Raw genomic sequence first — 20,216 nt, 5'->3', positions numbered from 1 at the left:
CAAATCCCATGACCCCAACCCCATGAATTAGTGGACCCAGCTCAGAGTCTTTCTTTCTTATTCCAGGAATAAACACTTACCCCAGGTGCTACTAAGTCTTTGTGCTAGGACTGTGTAAGACAGTATGGTTAATAATATTAAATTTGGGCGTATAAACCACCCATGCCCCCATCTAATGTAACTAAACATAAAATAGTCACCGTTTTCTTGATGAGAGAACTCTGTGCCCAAGATAGAGCAGCGGCGGAAAACCATTTTGTTCTCGGTAAGTGTTCCTGTCTTGTCTGAGAACACGTACTGGATTTGCCCAAGGTCCTCGGTTATGTTCAGAGCCCGGCATTCCAGGCGTCTGTCCGTCTCCTCATCGTAAAGGTCAAGATCATTGCTGATGAAAAAGATCTGACCCATTTTCACAATTTCGATGGACACGTACAGAGAGATAGGAATCAACACCTGGAACACAATGAAAGGCATTAGAAAAAGGCAAAAAAAAATTGCTTTTCTTTTTATGATTTTTCTTTATTTTATTCAATATGCAGAAGCCCATCCCAGCCTGTTACCTTGCTATCAGCTAATTTAAATATTTGAATGGGGAAGGTATGACTAAAATGGAAAACAAGCATACAAAAAATTAAAAACCTGATTTTCCACTTGGTGGAGAACATTACATTAAAACAAATCTGATTTAATATAAGAGCAGAAGCAACTAAAGTATAAAGTTTCACAACCCAGTCATTACAGAACTTGGCAATATGACATTAAAAAAAAAGGATGACGTTTGATACTGTAAAACAAATAGTATAAATAATAAAATAGCTCCACACATAACCTACTTGTAACAAAATGATCATGGTGAAGAACATATAGAATCCTGCCCAAGATGGAGAAATGTATTGTCCATCTTTGTCTGGAATCTCGAATGGAGGTGGGGTGGCAAAGCTGTTCATCCAAACCCCATGACCTGAGGGAGAAATCAAAACACAGATGGGTAACGAGAATCACTCCAGCTTTGGTTTGTTTGTTTTGTAATGTCGTCAAACCTTGCACACAGCACACAGTCTGCGTAGACGATAACTGGCATGTAATTATTTGCATGCAGCAGTCCAAAACAAACACACAATTAATGACATAAACCAATCCGTGCCTCTTACCCACTGCTCCTATAAGACACATCACAAAGAGAAGTCCAATGCTGCAGAGCACATCGATGTTCATCCTTCGCTCCAGCTTGCTGCGCTTGTACCTGGCACCGCTGTTATTCAGCATAGCCTTGGTCTCATGCCCTGCAACACACAAGGAACAGTTTACACTCTGCATCACTTTATTAAAATCAATATACATGTAATATTATATATATATATATATATATATATATATATATATATATATATATATATATATATATATATATATATATATATATATTAATGAAATAAATTAATCTGTGGCTTGAAGAACACAGCCATCTATCAGAGGGACTGCAGCGGACATTAAGTCCAAGGGTTTGCCGCCATCCTGTTTAATATTCTGAGATCCTGGTCTTCTATCTGGTGTCTTTTCTTCTTTCATAATGCACCTGTCAGCCTCTTTCAATCTGCCTCTTAACTCTGCCGATTGTGTTCTATGATGTTTAGTTTAATAATTGTGTTGCATGTGACTTCATGCTTTCACTTTAATGTATGGCTAAATGTATTTCTCTCATTGATGTTGTGCCCTCCTTACAATATTTAGCAATATTTTGTACTGTAGTACATAAAAAGCACCTAGGATAAATGGGTCAATTGCAACAAACTTGCAGAGTTAGTACGGAGCTCTGTTCTAAGTTGCGTACTAGCTAGGTGATCTCGGGGTCATCCCCAGCTGAGTACTACAGCTAGTACCCATTGCAACAAAAAAGAGGTAGAACAAAGCTGGAGACTAGCTGATCCCCAGCTTAAGTACTGTACTAAGGATTACGTTTGTTATTATGCTCCCAAAGGGAAAGTTTTACAGAATGTCAGTGGTGACATGCAAATGTTTATGGCAATGCTAATCGTGTTAAAATGCCAATGCCATATAACGACACCATATCATTCTATATTTATTTTTAAATTTGCCGCTATTCATAAATTACAAATACATGGTCAATGTCAAACACAAAAACATTTTATATGTGGGGAAAAAATCTAAAAAAAAGATTTGTGCTTATGAATCGAGTTATGAGTAGTTCATTTACAAAAGTTGTCAATACATTGTGATTTTTCCCATTTTGCTCCACTTAGTACAGTACTATCCTTAGTTATTCCGTAGCTGGAGTAGGACTAAGTTAGTCCTGTACATAGTCTCCTCTAGAGGGCAGCAACAATTATTTATGGGGTTCGTTGCAATGGAGACCTATTTTAGTCCGCAGCTGAGCAGTGGCGGGTCTAGACCATTTCATCTGGGGGGGCCTGGCGGGGGCCAGTTGTAATATTAGAGGGGCCATCAATTCCTCCGTGGTGCTGGAGTAGGGGGGTGTTTTTAAAATGAATGCATTTTTACTTGCGTTTTAATATTGGGTTTAATGGAAAGATCTGTTTTAAAATGCACTTGTGTAGAACTCGTCTCGGAAATAACTGGAAAAGTCGTCGAGATAAAGCAAATAGAACTTTAATTAAGCTGGCTTGGAAGCACCACGTCAGGGAATTCCTTCAGAGAGAACTTAATGTTTACAAACATGAGTGCAGCTTTATAGGAAAATGACGTAAAATCTTGTGGCCGTTCATCCAATCAAAAGCTTCAAAAGATGTAAGCTCTGCAAAGTTTGTAGGCTGCCCTTCCCAAGGGAGGAGGTCATCATGGAGGCAGATGTCTGGTCCTGTTACAGCATACAAACGGTACGATCTTGTGGTTTTCTTAACAACGAGGTAACATCTTTAGCTTTGAGAGGAGAAACAGGAAATCCACAAGCGGACAAGCCCATGGGCGATACATTCGTGGGCCATTTCTCTTATCATACAAAAACAGAAGTGGAAGCAGAGAGAATAATTTAAATAGGGTGTATCTTTAACAACCACTTTGTTGGTTTTGCTAGGCTAGATAAAGCTAATTTGCTCAGTCTGTATACAATCCATTTCTAATGCTAACATCAATATAAAACATTATATAATTATCACAACACTTTCTTCAACTTTCCTATACAGTCTTCAACTTGGTTTTCTTCTGTTTTGATTAATTGGTGGTTTTGTTTTGTTTTCTATATCTAATGCATTGATTGTTTTATACATTTTTAAATGGATCAGATTGTTTTGGGTTTGTTCTATTGATGTTTTTGTTTAGTTTTTGATTTATCTGATGTATTTTCCATTAATTATACAATACACTAGATTGTTTTGTTAAATCTGTTGTTTTTCAGCAGTTTGCCAAACTTAAACACATGTATTGTTTCATGCTTTCATGTATTTGTTCAGAATTCACATTATATTTTGTTTTCTAATCATTAAGATTTTAACGATTTAGATTTGATTTTAGAATTTGATTTTTTTTTTATTAATCAAAAGCCTTACAATTTTGAATGTTTTTATTTTATTAGTATTCCGTGGAGATGAGCATTGATGATTTTCAACACATTTTTGGGTCTCCCTGCTCCCGGCTTATCTCGCTGGTACATAATAGACAAACTAATATCAAATGTGTACTATTTTGTTGGTATGGATAAGATCACTGTCAAAAACATTTGTATGCGTGTAAAACAAATCTGTATGCAGATGCCGTGTATTCGTATGTGCTGTAGGGTACAAATGGCCCAACAATATACTTTCAAACATATTCCTATACTCAAAACACAACACCAATTCAGAAAACATACTCACAAAAAACAGTTTCCGCACAGGTACACAGACAGATCGGCCAAATGCTTGTTACGAAAAAATAGTGCAAAAAAGGTTCTAGACCCTTTCAACTGGGGGGGCTTGGCTGGGGCCAATATTAGGGTGGCCATCAATTTCTCTGCGTTGCTAGAGTAGGGGGGTGTATTGTCTGTTTTTTTAGGGGGGGTGGGGGGTGCTGACGGTATTTTATCCGCAATGTTGGGGGGGGGGTGGGGAGGGGTGCTGACGGTGTTTTCTCATCTATTTTAGCAGGGGGGATGTTGACTGTGGTTTGTCCATGGTGCTAGTTAGGGGGGCCATGGGAGGGGGGCAAGCTTGCTGTCATGGGGGCACTGGCCCCCCCTCAGAACCGCCACTGCAGCTGGGGACAAATTTCAGCTGCCAAGTTCGTTGCAATGGATATTTAACTTCCAGACTAGTTTACTATGGAGCTGCGTACCACCCACAGGCTCATCTCCGGTTAGTACGCAGCTTTGAGTTTGTTGCAATTAACCCAATTGCTACATAATACTACTACTACTACTACTACTACTACTACTAATAATAATAATAATAATATCTAACAAAACACCCTACAAAAAGATAATTCATTGCAGCTATACCTTAAGCCTAAACCCTATTTTGTGCATGCATCAGTTTAATAGAGCAATTCATACAAAGGATTTTATTTGCATTCCCCTCTTTGACAGCCTGGAATAAAAGTCAATCAAGGTTAATCTCATATGGCAGGTCAGAAAAGCTCTATTAATTATTTCAGATATGGAAGTAAACTAATTTTTCATTAAAGTTTGAGTGAAATTTCGGATGTGCTAATTTATTAGGTGTTATTTTTTATCACTTTTATTTTCTTTCCTTTTTGGAAGTGCAGGAAGAAGAAAATTAATCACACTTTCATGTCCCTGCAGCTGCCTTAACGATCTTTATAAAGCCTCCACTGAAATAGACTTGCTTTAAATAAAGGGTGTGCACTGTAGTGTTTGCTCATTTGTTCCTGCCAGTTTTAGGATTAAAATATAACATTACTCTCATAACACTGATGGGGAAGAAGAAGAGTGAAGTCTGATGATTATCCCTTGATCTCAATACTCAGCCTATATTGCCCTGGAGGTCAGATTTGAAGCCTCTATGGTGAGTCTCACCAGGCGTAACATCTGAGGCTAAACAGCTACCAATTCTCCATTCCTAACTTCCCACCCAAAAAAGTGAAAGCGTGATTCGCCGTGCAGAACCAAGGACTTCTTTGATGCGTGAGGAAGTGATATCAAAGATGATCTTCAAGGACAATGCAGAGCTTTTGCTTGTGACATTCTAGATAAGGCCTAGGTGTATTACCATCCTGGGGGTGCATTATAGACCAAAAGCCAGAGAAATGTTAAAGCTGTGTCCTAATAGAACACAGGCAACAGAATACCGGCATAGACCACTATTCCGGTAGCATCCTCCGAGTTCCGCACAGTGCACCCCCGTAACAGCAGGTTCTCTTTGCCAAAACCAATTTTCTGCTGACCAGGATACTGCCTAAAAAGAAAAAACAAAAAAATTAAACCTTTAATATTTATATATTTATATATATATATATCGTGTGTGAGAATCTATATATCACCATCACCATCAACCTGTATTGATCCATCCTGGATGAATGCCTCCCCGAGAGGTCTCCACATGCTTCGCTCTACAGCTTTCCAAGTCATGCCTGCACAGTTTATGATTTTAATCTTGCCATCTTTTCTGTGGTTGTCTTATCAGTTCTTCTTCCCTCTCTTCTTGTCATTCCGCTTTTCTTTTTTTTGTCTAACCATTAGTCACTTGTCCCTGAAGGGGTCTGGAGTAAAAGGTGAGTGGAGCTTGGATGTTATGTGACCCAGTTTGTATATCAACACTGTGAGTCAGTCAGTCTTAAATGGCAAGTAGATGGGCATTGGGTGACACTTTCATTTAAGTTCAAGGCAGTGCAAATTTGGGAGGCTGCGATGAAGCAGTTCTTCCAGAGTATGATATTACGCCCTTAAAAAATAATAACGGTAGACTGATTTTGATTCCTTCTTTTACAAAATGCAATTTAATTTAGTAAAAGAGAACATATTACATGATCTTTTCACTGCTTGCATATCTCAAAACCATCAAAATAAAGAAATAAAATGCTGGTGCTTTTTATGAGCAGGGGCCAGGTATCAGCTGTCAGTCACTGGTTCACTGCTTTGACTGCTGCTCTCTGTGATATTAAGCTCTGAATTATGGATAAAGCAGATTGTCTGAATTCCCACTCCAGAAGCCCAAAAATTCATTGCAAAAGTGTATGGTGCATTATTAAAAGTCTAAAAACTCCTATAGTGCTCCAAGAAGCCTGCTAGAATTGTGCATTTCCTCAGGCATTTAGTACACTTAACAGTTTTAATGACAGTTCCTGATGAGGGCTGGGAATTGGAGAAGTATCTTGAACCCAGTCTCAGATGAAGTACTGTGCGTCTATCATGAAAGGTCTACACGGGCCATTCTGGCTTTACCCTTAATTGGATATGTGCGTCATTTGCCTGTTAATTGAAAAATGCTTGAAGTTCTTAATTTGATTGCTAATCTCATTACTCCTCCAACAAGCACTTCATTTATTTTTCCATTCTTTTCTCTTTTTTATTTTGTTTAAATGGGTTTGCTGAAGAGCCTTTAAATAGCACCATTTAGGCAACCAAATAAAATAAAAAATAAAAAGCTTAAAATGTTATTAGATGGTTTCAAATTATTGATATGTAACGAATTAAAACAATATGCTTCTGCTAACATCAGAGCAGAATAAGCCAATTCAGCGTCTTAGGTGCAAGTCCTGGCGGAGCAATTAATTTGTATAACACCACCAAATAAAGAGCTTTTTATTTTATTTTACATATCAATACAAATACGTTTGCTATGTAAATGCCCTGTCAGAGATCAAACAGCAGGTGACAATTGTACATCGGTCCTCTGAGCATTAACGGATAACATAATGAAAGCTTAGCGTTCCAACGTAAATTGCAACAGTAACCAACTAACACACAATAAAAACAAGACAGAAAGAAAGAAAACGAAAAAGTAAATGAATGATAAGAAAATTGAGGATGTTGAGGTTAATAAAGAGCATCCACATTGGCAGCCCCACCATCCCCCAACCCCAAATAATTTATAAGTCATTAAATAACAGATGCATCTAACGGTTGTGCACATTGCGACTTCAAGGCATCTCTCATTAAGCTGACTCAACAGTGAGGAGAGATCCCTGCAAGGTCAAGATGCTTCTCTGAAAGCTAATGCAAATTGGAAAGCAAAAGACAAATAATTGGAATTCAGATCGCAGAGGGACGGCTTTGGGAAATTAGGCGTTTTGCAGCGGCAGGCTACTACAAATTCCAAGCGCAGAGCAATGCAGGCTACTAGCTAACAGGCTTTGCAGCAAATGGGAAAATGTCCGGGCCCTCAGTGAGAACACAGATATTCATGCCATCTGCATATTTTCCGTTGGATCTCAATCGACTCTCTTCACTGATTTTCTTTTTTTCTTCTTCCCCCCTACCCCTTGTCAACTTAGTCTACATTTTATTTATCATATAACTCCACACCTCAGCCTGCCTTAAAACTAGCTTTGCAAAGAATAAAAACTAAATTTGAAAATCGTTAGCTGTATGTGCACTGTGCAAGCAGAAATCCGTCTAATTTAACCTATGACTTAGGATTGCGATTCAAATCAGGACAAAAAGTGCAATACTGCTGGAGGTACCTTGGCAAAGGACACTAAAGGCTTTCATCCTGATGACCTCAAGTCCTATGCATGTTTACTTTGTTTTGTTGTTATTATTGTATAGGGACCAGGGACGCATTCGCACTTCCTAATGGAGAAGGTCTTTCAATGCTAGGGGGTTTGAGTGGTCAAGAGCCAATACAGTTCAGCTGAAGGCTTTTCATCCGCTTTGCAAAAGGCACAGGAAGGTCACCCAAGAATCCAGGTCACAGTTACAGCTGATTCAATGGAGGCGCGAGGAACAGGTGACTTGTCTTTCCTGCGGCTGATGATGAATAAAATAAACAGAAAGGGAGTAATTCTAGAATTTATAATCATACATCTTGGACCTTCTTTTTCCCCAGTGTAGCACGCTTAGGTGGATAATGCCCAAAGATAAATTCATCATAAGAAGAGCATCTTGTAAAATGAATCAAATGTCTAAGAGAGGCAAAAAACTAAAAAAAAACATGATAAAAACTTAAGCATGCTGTCAAATGTTCTGACATCCATCTTCTTGACTGTTATATAATATTATATTAGACCGCCACAATATGCCAAAATGTAATAGTAGACCAAGTCCCTTCTGGCATTACTGAAGATTAAATGATTATGCATTTGGATGGATTACGGGATACAACTGGAAACGGAGATCAAAAGTATTTCTACAGGGCAAATGAAGGTTTTAAAAAAGTATTTAAATATATACATTTTTTACACTAAATATGTCCACAGTATTGATGTTCTTGTCAAGAGAACGCGATTATGTGAAATATTTTGCTATCATTGGGCGAAATACTTACAGACAGCCTTTGAAGCGGTTCAGGTTATTGTTGGGTTTCTCACAGATGATGACATATTCAAAATACTGTGGTTCAAATGGAGAGTTCTAGAAAATAAACAATGGCAGTTAGTGTATAGTTTATATATTTGTTTTTTGGTTGCATCTTCTCCACCATTCTGAAACCACTTTGAATCTAGGCCAGATTACCGAGGTACTGTATGATTATTAAACCTCTACCCTTACAAGAGGATAACTGATTCTCTGTTTATTAAGTCAGCAAATCAAGAGGTTTATATCCACCAATTTATATACATATTTATATCTGTAGAAGGATTTACAATATTAATCCATTTGAATTTTTGAACTATTATAGTCAGAATTAAAGCTTGAATTTAAATTTAGAGGAACACATGTAACAGCTGTCGGAATAATACCTCTTGTAAGACTTGCAATTAAAAAGTAGCATAACCAGATCTAAAAAAAAACACAAAACAAATAACACAAAACTCATCAGATAAGTATGGTGATAAACTGGCTTGAAAGGAAACACTCCATCAGACCTGTCATTCAAGCCTTCATGTACAAAAAAATTGTGGGAAACCAATAGCCAATCTGAATATAATTATAGAAAGGCATATACACTATATGGTCATGTGACCAACCTCCCATTACACACCATATAAGCAGGAATAAAGTTCTGATTAGATACACTCAGACAATAGCAGCTGTGCACAACAAGGAATTGACCTCAAATAAAATGGATTTCAAATCTTGTACAAAAATCACTTTTCAATGTTATATTTAATTTATATTTAACCTTTTTTATACGAGTAATTTACAAAATGAAACAATAAAAAACAGAGAAAGGCACATGAATTTATAGCCAACCATTTATACATTTCTTCCAAAACAACCCCCCAAATTATATAACGTGTTTATTTTCATTCCTAACTATCGCTGCATTTGATGGTTATTACGATGACATTCTTTTCTGCCCTTCTGCAAAATATTTATGACGGACTCTGTGGTAAGATATAAAATGTTTTGGCAGTTTACTGAAAAATTAATGAAGACCGAATTCCTAGGTGCTGCAAGAGGTGTGTGAATAGCAACCTACATATGGCCCTGAAGTAAGGCCAACTGCTGGTAGTTTATTTTAAAACATGTAATTTAATCAATCAGTCTATTATATAATGCGCTGTATATGCAAGGGTCTTGTCATTTGCTTTCCTGCCATTTAACTAAATGCTGCCTTCAATTCTGTGGTTTCCGTCTTTCCAGGGATCAGTATTGGGCTACAATTCTACTTGGTAGCCTATGCTAAATTCTACAAAAGAGAGTTAAGACAAGGTTACAACCCCCTCTGCAACAGATCCCTCCTTTAAATGATTTAAAACAGGACTTTAAATAATTAAATATGTTTCAAACAACACCACTTTAATCACAAAATCATAAATATTCTGCTGAAGGGAAGAAAATAATATGCTTTTAAGTTGTTTGCTATAATGAGCAAATGCAATGATAGTGAGATATGAAAATAAACATGTTATGTCATTTTGCAGGCTTTAAATCTAGAAAATTGCTTTGGATAAAAGCTTTCAGTGTTCTTTTTTTAATTTTCATGATTTCTATTATTATTCTGATCCTTTCTTAAAAAGTGGGCGTTAATGTCAGATTATGATTCTGTCCCAAAATATCGACGTTTCACGCTGCAGAATTCATCACAATGAAACAACCCCAGGGCAAATTCACAAATGACGCAAGAACAGGAATTTGCTTCTAAATAAAAAAACACGTACATTTTTTCTTCTTCTTCTTCTTCTTCTATTTTTCATCTATATGAGCTAATCTTTAAAACAGACCGAAGGGGCAAAAGTTGTTAAAATGATGATACTATAAATGTGCTCACACTGCCTGTGTATTGAGTAGAAACCTCTTTTTAAATGCCATTTGCCTTATGGACTTCATCAAATGAAAACACAACCTCCCAATATGCATTTATATAGGTCTGACATTATTTGGAGGCTCAGTCACAAATAGCCATCAGTTATATTCTGTTTTTAGACTACATTTTCCCATTTTTCAATAAAGCAGTCCGAGAGATCTTCATGTGGACATTTTTGAAATGTGTTTTCTAGAAGTTTAAAACATTTGACATTTAACTTCAAGGTGGGCCGCTGCTAGATTCCCTTCGGCAACTTGATGAATGGAATGTCATGTCGTAATACGAGAGATGGATTTCACAGCAAACTGTTATTAGCGAAAGAGGGGATTATTTTGTATTTCAGGAAACTACTCACCCAAGTCATTAAAACAAAATACCTAACCGTATTCAGACACTTCAAATTCCAAGGGCACACCGAATAATGGACTCCGGTGGCTCACTTTAACGGCACCAGACTGGGTTCTTTAAGTTAAAAAGCAAACCATATATGCTCCCTCTAAAAGTGAGCACCCCCTCAAGGCCTATACGAATGGCAGTGCAGGTATCGCTAGGTTAATAGTAACGTTTTTCTGCAATCAAGCTTCATTTTCCTCTCAGCGCAAAGACATTGGTTTTCTTATTGCAATTTATAGAAATTCTCCCTTGCGCACACCGTTGAATGGTTTGCTGGCTATTAATCATCTTCTCTCTTAGTTTTGCTACTGGTGTTTACCGCCCGATAGGTTAGGCTAGCGGCCCGTCCTTGAATGCCTTTTAAAGTTAATGTAAGAGCGCCGAAGCCATTATCATGCGTGGAGCATTTGCGCACGCAGCCCATGCGATTTTGATTGTTTTAAAGAGTACTTAAAAATTCACAAGAAAACATGCAGTGCCAGCTCAAAAGGGGGGGGGATGGGACAAACAGCAATTTATCTAAATCTGGTTTAAAGAGCTTGAATAATGTATTTATTTAAAACTAACAAAACAAGGTACAAAGGGTAGGCTATAATGCATAAGTAAGCATGAAAATGTTCCTAATTGCATGAAGGAGAATTTATTAAAAGGGCAATGTTATTACCTTCATTAATCCTATTAAGGTAAAAATAAAAATCTTTGCCTTGTTTCTAGTGTTAGCCTGGTCACTGTTTAATCTGCAGTCACAGTGTTGGTATGCATTGGGACTAACTGCAGTGGTTTTAGGTCCACTTATATTATCTCATACTTGGCGGAGATGCACACAGTATCATTTAAGCATTACACCACAAAGGAAATCAGACACAATGGACATACCAAAGGATTGTGCATGTTTTAAGAGTCATAAAACTGATGCAAATGAGTCGGAAATGTCAGGTGTGCGGTTTTAAATGACACAACGGAAATGAAATGTATTTGAAGATGAGCCATAGATTAATATTTCATTCTGGGCATTTCTGGAAAAACAAACAACATGGAATTGTGCTGGAGATACGAGATGTGTTGTTAATTAAAATGAGATGTAGTAAAGCTGCCAGCCATAGCGAAACTTTCAATTGCTTTAAGAGGTGTGGAAAGCATGATTTAAATGCTCGCAATCCGCTATCCTTACAGGGCAATGTGGGGAAATCACTGTAACCTTACCAAAATCAAAAGAACAAAATCAGGGATAGGTACAGACTCGCCAGCCACACAGTTTGTGAGCTACTGGGTGGTCTAAAAGAAGACCTGGAGCCTGCCACCCAGAGAAGCAATACTCTGCCTGCGGTGCTGAAGCCATTATCCACCATGCATTCTCTTGCCTCCGGGTCTTTCTAGGGGACTGTGGCAGCAGTGGCGGGCGTCTCCCAGTCCGCATTCACCCCCCTGCATGCCGGTTGTGCTTCATGCCTTTTTAAAACTAATGCCTACATTTTCATTCCAAGCCTTAAAATAAAATGTATTTGGAATTTCAGGTTTCCCCAGCGTGTTGGTAGTAAGAGACTGTGCACATGGGCCTATAAAACCTCCCGCTTATTCTGAGGATATTTATAGAAATAGAAAACCCACTCATTCTATGAATATCAGACTTAAATATATATTTTTTCTGCGGTCTCCATTAACATGTTTTTTCTTAGTACACAGGATAAATATATAGTAGTGACCGAGATGAAAACTTTGCCCTGCAAGTGGCCTTTCTTTGATCATCTAGCACAGTGTAGTAGATAATTGTGTCTTTTATGGAATAATACTGGAATTCTGGGGTTACAGTAACCTGCAATTAACCTTCCCCATCTCGGAAAAGCAACACCACGAGATGAAAGGGGTGCGTTTGTGGAAATTTGTTTACAGAGCATTTCAGCTTCACAGAGAACAAAAGTCTTTGCAAGATAAATAAGTCAATGTCAGGTTGCACAATTCCCTCACAAAGTAATTAAAATGACTGCATTAAAGAACTTAGCATCTTATTGACATCAGTGTGACATTCTTTTCAACATGAATTAGTGGAGATTTATTTTCAGTTATAAGGCCAATTACAGCTGCACAAAGTCATTTGTATGTGTCTGACTGGACTGTTATTTCTCCATTCCTCATATTTCTAATCAAAGGCATCTGCAATATGCTGATATTATCACTAGACTGTAGACGTTAGTGCATTGACGCAGGGGTTATACAATTGTATTGAGATGTAGGGTGTGCTGATGGTGGTAAAGAAAGGAACCTCTATTGTAAAACTTCAATGTGTGTGTTTTTAAGGACAACATATTGGAGTTGTGGCCGACCATATTCCTATCTGCGATATGGTTCTCGCAAAAATCATCATTCACTGAATACCCTTAACACATGGTAATTGACTAATTAGGAGCCATTAATTGAATCATGCGGAGAAGCACAACATGTAGCCAAGAATTGGAATAAATGGAGACAACTTGATGCAGTCTTATGCCCCATTGGGAACGAAGAGGACTAGTAATTTAATCAATTAAGTAGTTCATGTTTTCTTGATAAAACCTAAACCAGAAGACATGGTTGCTCTCCAGGTCCAGGGCAAACCCTGAGATTTTACAGATGCATACGGGCAATTAAGACAATCATACAGTTCGTATATTGCAAGAGATAGTGCCAGCAATGATTTGAGAGAAAATGCTAAAGAGGGATATTTTTATGATGCCATACACTGGACATAAAGCAACGGCATGTATTGAAAATGGTGGCCAAGTTAGAATGGGGGATTGAAGAGGACTACTTCTGTGATAAACTGCCTTAGTATGAAGACAACAGCTTGGACAATATCAAAACATTGATCCAAATGCCACTGGCAAATTCAAAAGCAGGTAGTTGATGGCAAGTTCATACATGACAGAAGCGTGAAGCAATAAACAATAATAAAAGCATACATTTAATGTACATTTAATGTATTTAAGAGGTTGCAAGGAGACATTAGTTATTACACTATTCATCTAGCTTTGTAAAGAACTGGTTTTAGCAATGGGACGACAACTTAATTTGCAGAAATCAATTTATGAAAGAAAATCTGGCTTTATTTTGCTTTATAAAGGAAAGAAAATGACAGGGATCCCAAAAAGGAAAGCCGAGTCAGCAGAATAATCTAAGTAGTAGTAATATAAATTAATTAACTCCCCGTTTAGCGTTCATCTGAGTCGAATTAATTAAACCAATAAGCTTATATACAAACAAACCTGACAGCTTTATTCTGACTTCACAAAATTGATCATTAATTTGCTTCTTGCTTCAGACCTACTCAGCCATACTATGATAATGTCATTTCAAGCAGCAGATGTTCGGGTATGTAGCAGGAAGCAGATACTTCTTGCTCAATGGCTAACTGTTAATGTATAATTTCCAGGGATTTTTGAATTATCCTCTTGCTAAAAATTCTCTTGGTGTGATTTTTTTCAGACAGACTTACTTTAAAAGAGGAATTATGGTTTTAACCAACAGGGAAATAGTATTAGAAAAGCTGATGCTCTTAACGGTGATAAAAAAGAATGAACAAAAAACAAAAAACATCAAACACTGAGAGGTTCTTAATAAACAATATTAACATTAATTAAACCATTCTATTACACTGGCAGTGCAGTGCTTAAATAATAATTACACAAATTGATTTCAATATTCTCATGATTTGGGCTTGTTCATGACAAACACACACACAAAATGAAATAAGAAATTATGCAGTCTCTCAGTACCCATCATGGGGGTGGGGGGTTATCCTTCTGTTGCTAGGTGACTGACAGCCCTTTGAGAGCTCTGTATCTTTATATAATAGTTAAAAAAAGGTCTGTATAATAATAAAAACCAACAACCATATAAACATGTCCTCAAGGTATGGAATCAAATCTGCATAGCAACCAACTAAAAAAAAAACTTGTATCATGAGATTTAAAGCAATATTTAAAGAATGTAAGGGTTTTGTGAAGTACATATTTATAAGGCTTTTGACATTCATTCAACTTTTTATACAGTATTGGTCAATCTCCCAACATGCATGGCCTCATCTACTGGCATTATACTTTAGATGAAAACTATCCGAATCGGTAAGATATATTTTCACTAGTATTAATGGGTGCAGTTGTTGACGAGACGGGACAGTCAGCGTTTTGATCTGGTCAAGGTGTTTGGCTCCAGTACTGTAAGAGTTTCAGAATGGTAATGCTGAACAATGTAAGCATTCGGATTTGAACCGAATATTTCACATTCTCAAGTATGATGTAGGAAAACGAAATGCGACAATGAGATACATTTAGGATTCTCTCTCAAGTACACCTATGAGAGCTATGTGATTTATTAGTGTGGTTATTGTAAGTCTTATTCTTACAGGAAATAAAATGCTGTATAGTAAGTTCAAAAGAATGTCAAAACTAATACTGTACCAGAACTTAACTTGTTGGCAATGAGTGGCATGTCCCTTCATAAGGGTGTGAACAGTGATGTGAAACAATGTCCTGTCTAGATGCCAAAAATATGACATACCATAGTTGCAGCATGATTGTGTAACCCATGTACACATTTAAGCCTTGTGTACTGCTGCAGAGAGGCTGCAACAGTTTTGAGTAAACATTGTTATCTAAGGCCATATATTGAACAGAAGACAAAGCAGAAGTCTGTGATTAAGTTTGGGGTACCTTAGTAACCTCATTGATGTCATGTAGTTGCCCAGCAACCACAGGGCGTAATCTTCTATATGATTGTATGTTCTTTAGAAAAACATTAGATGTCTCTTCCCAACTGTCTGTCTCTGGAGTGCTTCATTCTAGCTGAATAAACTATTTAGGTATTATTCTAATTAAACCTGACCCTGAGTGTTCTTTGTCCACGTACCTATTGAGGGATACAATTTCTCCCTGTCATACAGCACATACACATATAGTGCTCTAAAAGTGGTCAAAAAAATAAAAGTATGCATACAGAAATAAATAACATAAATTAAATAGATACATAGAAAAAATAATGTCATTTAATTTTCAAAAGTGATAAGAAAATTTAACTTTAATAAATATTTGATATACAAATATATATACAGCTCTGGAAAAAATTAAGAGACTACTGCACATTTTTCTTAAATCAACATCTCTACATTGAATTCCAACACAGGCACACCTCATTCTACTTAATGAGTGAGCGTCGGGTTCCTTTCATCCTTAAAATTTAAAGGACGGCGGTTCATAAGAACAAGGTGAAGCAGCAGACATTGGGGACAACAAAGCTATAGACTGGCAGAGGGCGAAAACGACTCTCCACTGACCAGGATGACCGCCAACTCATTCAAATGTCACTCAACAACCATAGGATGACATCAAGTGACCTACAAAAAGAATGGCAAATGGCAGCTGGGGTGAAGTACACGGTGAGGACGGTTCGAAACTCCTTGGGGCAAGTCGTGCAAATCTAGAAAAAAGCCCTTCATCAATGAGAAGCAAAGAAGAGCAAGGCTGAGGTTTGCAAAAGAACATAAGGATTGGACCATAGAGGACTGGAGTAAGGTCATCTTCTCTGATGAGTCCAATTTTCAGCTTTGCCCAACACCTGGTCGGCTAATGGTTAGACGGAGACCTGGAGTGGCCTACAAGCCACAGTGTCTCGCACCCACTGTGAAATTTGTTGGAGGATCGTTGATGATCTGGGGGATGATTTTTTCCAGCAGGACAATGCTCCATGCCACACAGCCAGGTCAATCAAGGTGTGGATGGAGGACCACCGGATCAAGACCCTGTCATGGCCAGCCCAATCTCCAGACCTGAACCCCATTGAAAACCTCTGGAATGTGATCAAGAGGAAGATGGATGGTCATAAGCCATCAAACAAAGCTGAGCTGCTTGAATTTTTGCACCAGGAGTGGCATAAAGTCACCCAACATCAATGTGAAAGACTGGTGGAGAGCACGCCAAGACGCATGAAAGCTGTGATTGAAAATCACCAAATATTGATTTCTGAACTCTTCCTAAGTTAAAACATTAATATTGTGTTGTTTAAAAATGAATATGAACTTATTTTCTTTGCATTATTCGAGGTCTGACAACACTGCATCTTTTTTGTAATTTTGACCTGCTGTCTGTTTCTGCAAATAAATGCAGATAATATTTTTATTTTGAATTTGGGAGAAATGTTGTCAGTAGTTTATAGAATAAAACAAAAATGTTCATTTTACCCAAACACACACCTATAAATAGTAAAACCAGAGAAACTGATAATTTTGCAGTGGTCTCAATTTTTTCCAGAGCTGTATATATAATAATACAAAGTACAAGGGTTACTTCAAAATTACTTGCTTACTTAAAGGCAGAATAGGGGATATTTGTGAAGAAACGTACACAACCCTATGCAATAGTCGTTCCAATACTCACTGGCTTCAAGAATCCTCTCACAACCTGTCTCTGCTTTAAGTTGGTTTCTCCATCAAGACTGGCGGTCTCAATGTGGCAGGTGCCACTCTGGTCTGAGGTGTGCAACAGCAGAATGTCAGCAGGGATGATTTCATTACAAACCACTTTCACAAAATCTCCAACACGCACGTCTTTCCAGCATTTTTCAACATACTTCATTTGTTTCCTACAGTGGGAATAGAAAAAGAAACCATGTCAAGACCGTGAAAATGGAAAACAAAATCTCTTGACATATTTTAACATTGCAGGGGCACACATTCTGTGGGTTATTGAATCTATGTTTTCTTTTGCATTTCTTCCTTTTAACCCCAAAGTTGAGTTATACGTGCACTTAATCAAGATTTCAATTTTGTTTTGTCCACGACTGTATTCATTACCATTCTTACCCTAAGATTTCATTTTAAAAACCTAAAAAACTAAAAGTTGAATTCTTATATAACAATAATATTCAACATGTTCCATTTAAACTTCAGCTTTCACACGTAATCCAAAGAGCATCAATAAAGCTGAATCAACTTGGACTTGGAAATTAATTATAAATCAAACTCAAGCCCTTAAGAGTTTCTTGATACAATTAATCATATCAGTACATCAAACTGCCACCCAGACATTTTTGGAAGAGGGCACTACATCAGGCAAACACGTATTGTATCATTGATCTATATATATGGCAATATAATAAGAATGTTCATAATCACTTAAGCCTTAAGTAAATATGGGCAGACACTCAGGAAAAGTGGTCTAGTCTAGTCATATTAAGTTGCACTGAACATTTAAAGTATACCTTAGTACGCCACAACAAAGACACTCTTGGCTGCTGCAGAATGGAGCTATACACACTGAAACCATGACTCCAGGGTTTGAATGACAGATCACAATAAATAAAGGAGTAAAATAAAAGAACACAATGTAAAGAGAACAATGAAAAGGGTGTAATACAATTTAAAAACAGTAATATTTATAATAATAATAATAATAATAATAATAATAATAATAATAATAATATTATTATTATTAATATTATTAATACAATCCTGCATTGTCACTCGGGTATTTACACATCAGGCTTATTATTTATTGCATTTTACCTTGCTAAATTCTTAATACAACCCTCGAGCTAAAGTGCTTGTTGAAATTAAAAGCTAAAAAAATATTTTGGATACTCTAATTTGCAAACATTCATCAGAGCAAATCACTGAGAGCACATTTAGATTCTCTAACAATGCACACCCGTTTCCTTTGTTAAAATGCCCTCCCTGACACAGCACCTATACCAGGAGGAGTCTGAAATGCACATTGCACTTTGGAGGACTATGTTATTGGTGATCGATAGAGAGTTTACCATATTCCACTGATGTGGCTTTCACAAGCACAGTAGACCTCATCATAAGAAAATGCCTTGGGCAGCATCTCGTCAGTACTGAGAGACAATTCTCCTTTTCTGTGATTTTGGCACGGCTTTGTTACAGCCTATTAGTTCCAATTAATTTGTATTTTAATGAACCCCCAACACTTGTACTGGTGTTATTCAACAATTACACAAGTAGCAACTATGATTGGTTTTGAAATTTTGGGTTGGAGAATTATTAAAAACCCTCTCCCCCCCGCTATTTTTTTTTCCTCCAGTTTTGACAGGCAGAGCACTTCGTCCCACAGCTTGTAAATCAATTCACCACAGGAGTTGTGTGATCCGACTTCTAGAAACCAATGCATTTTAATTAAAACTAAACATGTTATTCAGCATTTCCTTAAGAAGCAAGATAAAAGAGGAGAGGAACTTGTACTCTACATCAATACATCAAGAACAGCCCGTCCATGTGTCAGACACAAAAATTAAGTTTAGTGACACTACATATTTACGTCCAGAATGATGTGAAAGTATAATTTGATTATTTGAATGATGTTTTCAGGGGACACACATTAAGCTGTTTAAGACTTACAACTGAACAAAACCGAACAGATCTTTGCAAAACAGATCAAATTTCCTTAAAATGTTGTTGTGTGTGATGCTGTTTTGTGTAAAGTTTATTTTAGCTTCTGCAGGCTGACTGTGACCGGCTACAGATTCTTTGATATTGCCTTTCAGATAGCTGATAAATATCCCCTGTTGGGAAGGAGCTGTAGTTCATCAGGATACATGGCTCTAAACCAATGACCTCTGACAAACAAAGGGAACAACACAATCTAACGTGAAAGGGAAAGGTTTATTAAGCAATGCCACTGAGGAACTGAGGGCGCGCTAATGTGCTGCGTTTTGTTACCTGTCCCCTAACACTTGGCTTTTAAGAAGGCAAGGGGAAGAAAAACATTTATCTGAAAACGTAGGAAGGAAATCAGAAACATAATTGTGCATGAGCCACAGAAGCAGTCTTCATGTAAAACCAGAAGGGGAAAAATAATGCTTCTTATTGTTGATTGTGTTATTTCTTCGAGGTTTCCACACTGTTGTTGACCAAAGCCTTTGGATACAACAACAATAACTAAATTTGTGTCACGATAAGCAACTATGATGTAGGTACATTAGACACTCAGAAAATGAGTTCTCTTGAACTTTGGAACAGGCATGTTTGTTTGACTAACTGCTGTTGCCAATGACTCTAAAAACACATCAAATCAATAATTTAGTTAAGAATGTTAATGTTAAAGTGTCTGCGACAATTAATACAATATTCAGCAGCTGAATGAAAGTTTTATTACAGACACATATTACATAATCAGACCCTATGCTTTTCTAAACTATTAGCACATATTTATTTTAATGTAAAGCATCATTCATTAGCTAAAATTATATACTCCCTATTGCATGGATATTTTTATATTTATATACATTATATTTCCTAGATGTATTGATCTTTACATTTACATGGTACTTGAAACAGGAACTATAATGTGCGCCCTGAGAAATACACAGATGCAGAACCCAGTGTGGAACAGTGGTTAGGATGTCAGACTCCGAGTGGAGGATTGTGGAATCTATCCCAGATGCGGACACTGCTGTTGTACCCTTGAGCAAGGTCCTGTACCTAGATTGCTCCAGTAGAAACCCAGCTGTATAAAG

At 37.2% G+C, this 20,216-nt stretch overlaps 1 protein-coding gene across 2 annotated transcripts in view; it reads right to left on the bottom strand.

Moving 5' to 3' along the window:
* The window catches only part of atp10b (ATPase phospholipid transporting 10B), a 110,698-nt gene that overhangs the window by 24,172 nt on the left and 66,310 nt on the right, over positions 1–20,216 (bottom strand). For both annotated transcript variants that reach the window (XM_066716998.1, XM_066717000.1), the window contains 6 exons: positions 17,120–17,324; positions 8,397–8,482; positions 5,260–5,366; positions 1,152–1,283; positions 834–961; positions 201–453 (listed from right to left, as the gene is read on the bottom strand). In XM_066716998.1, the coding sequence (XP_066573095.1) occupies positions 201–453; positions 834–961; positions 1,152–1,283; positions 5,260–5,366; positions 8,397–8,482; positions 17,120–17,324 (911 nt within the window). The remainder of the gene's footprint in view (positions 1–200; positions 454–833; positions 962–1,151; positions 1,284–5,259; positions 5,367–8,396; positions 8,483–17,119; positions 17,325–20,216) is intronic.

Source organism: Amia ocellicauda, chromosome 11 (genome assembly GCF_036373705.1).
Source record: "Amia ocellicauda isolate fAmiCal2 chromosome 11, fAmiCal2.hap1, whole genome shotgun sequence".
NCBI lineage: Eukaryota > Metazoa > Chordata > Actinopteri > Amiiformes > Amiidae > Amia > Amia ocellicauda.
Note: the sequence above shows the minus strand (reverse complement) of the source record. Positions and strands in the feature narration are given on the sequence as shown.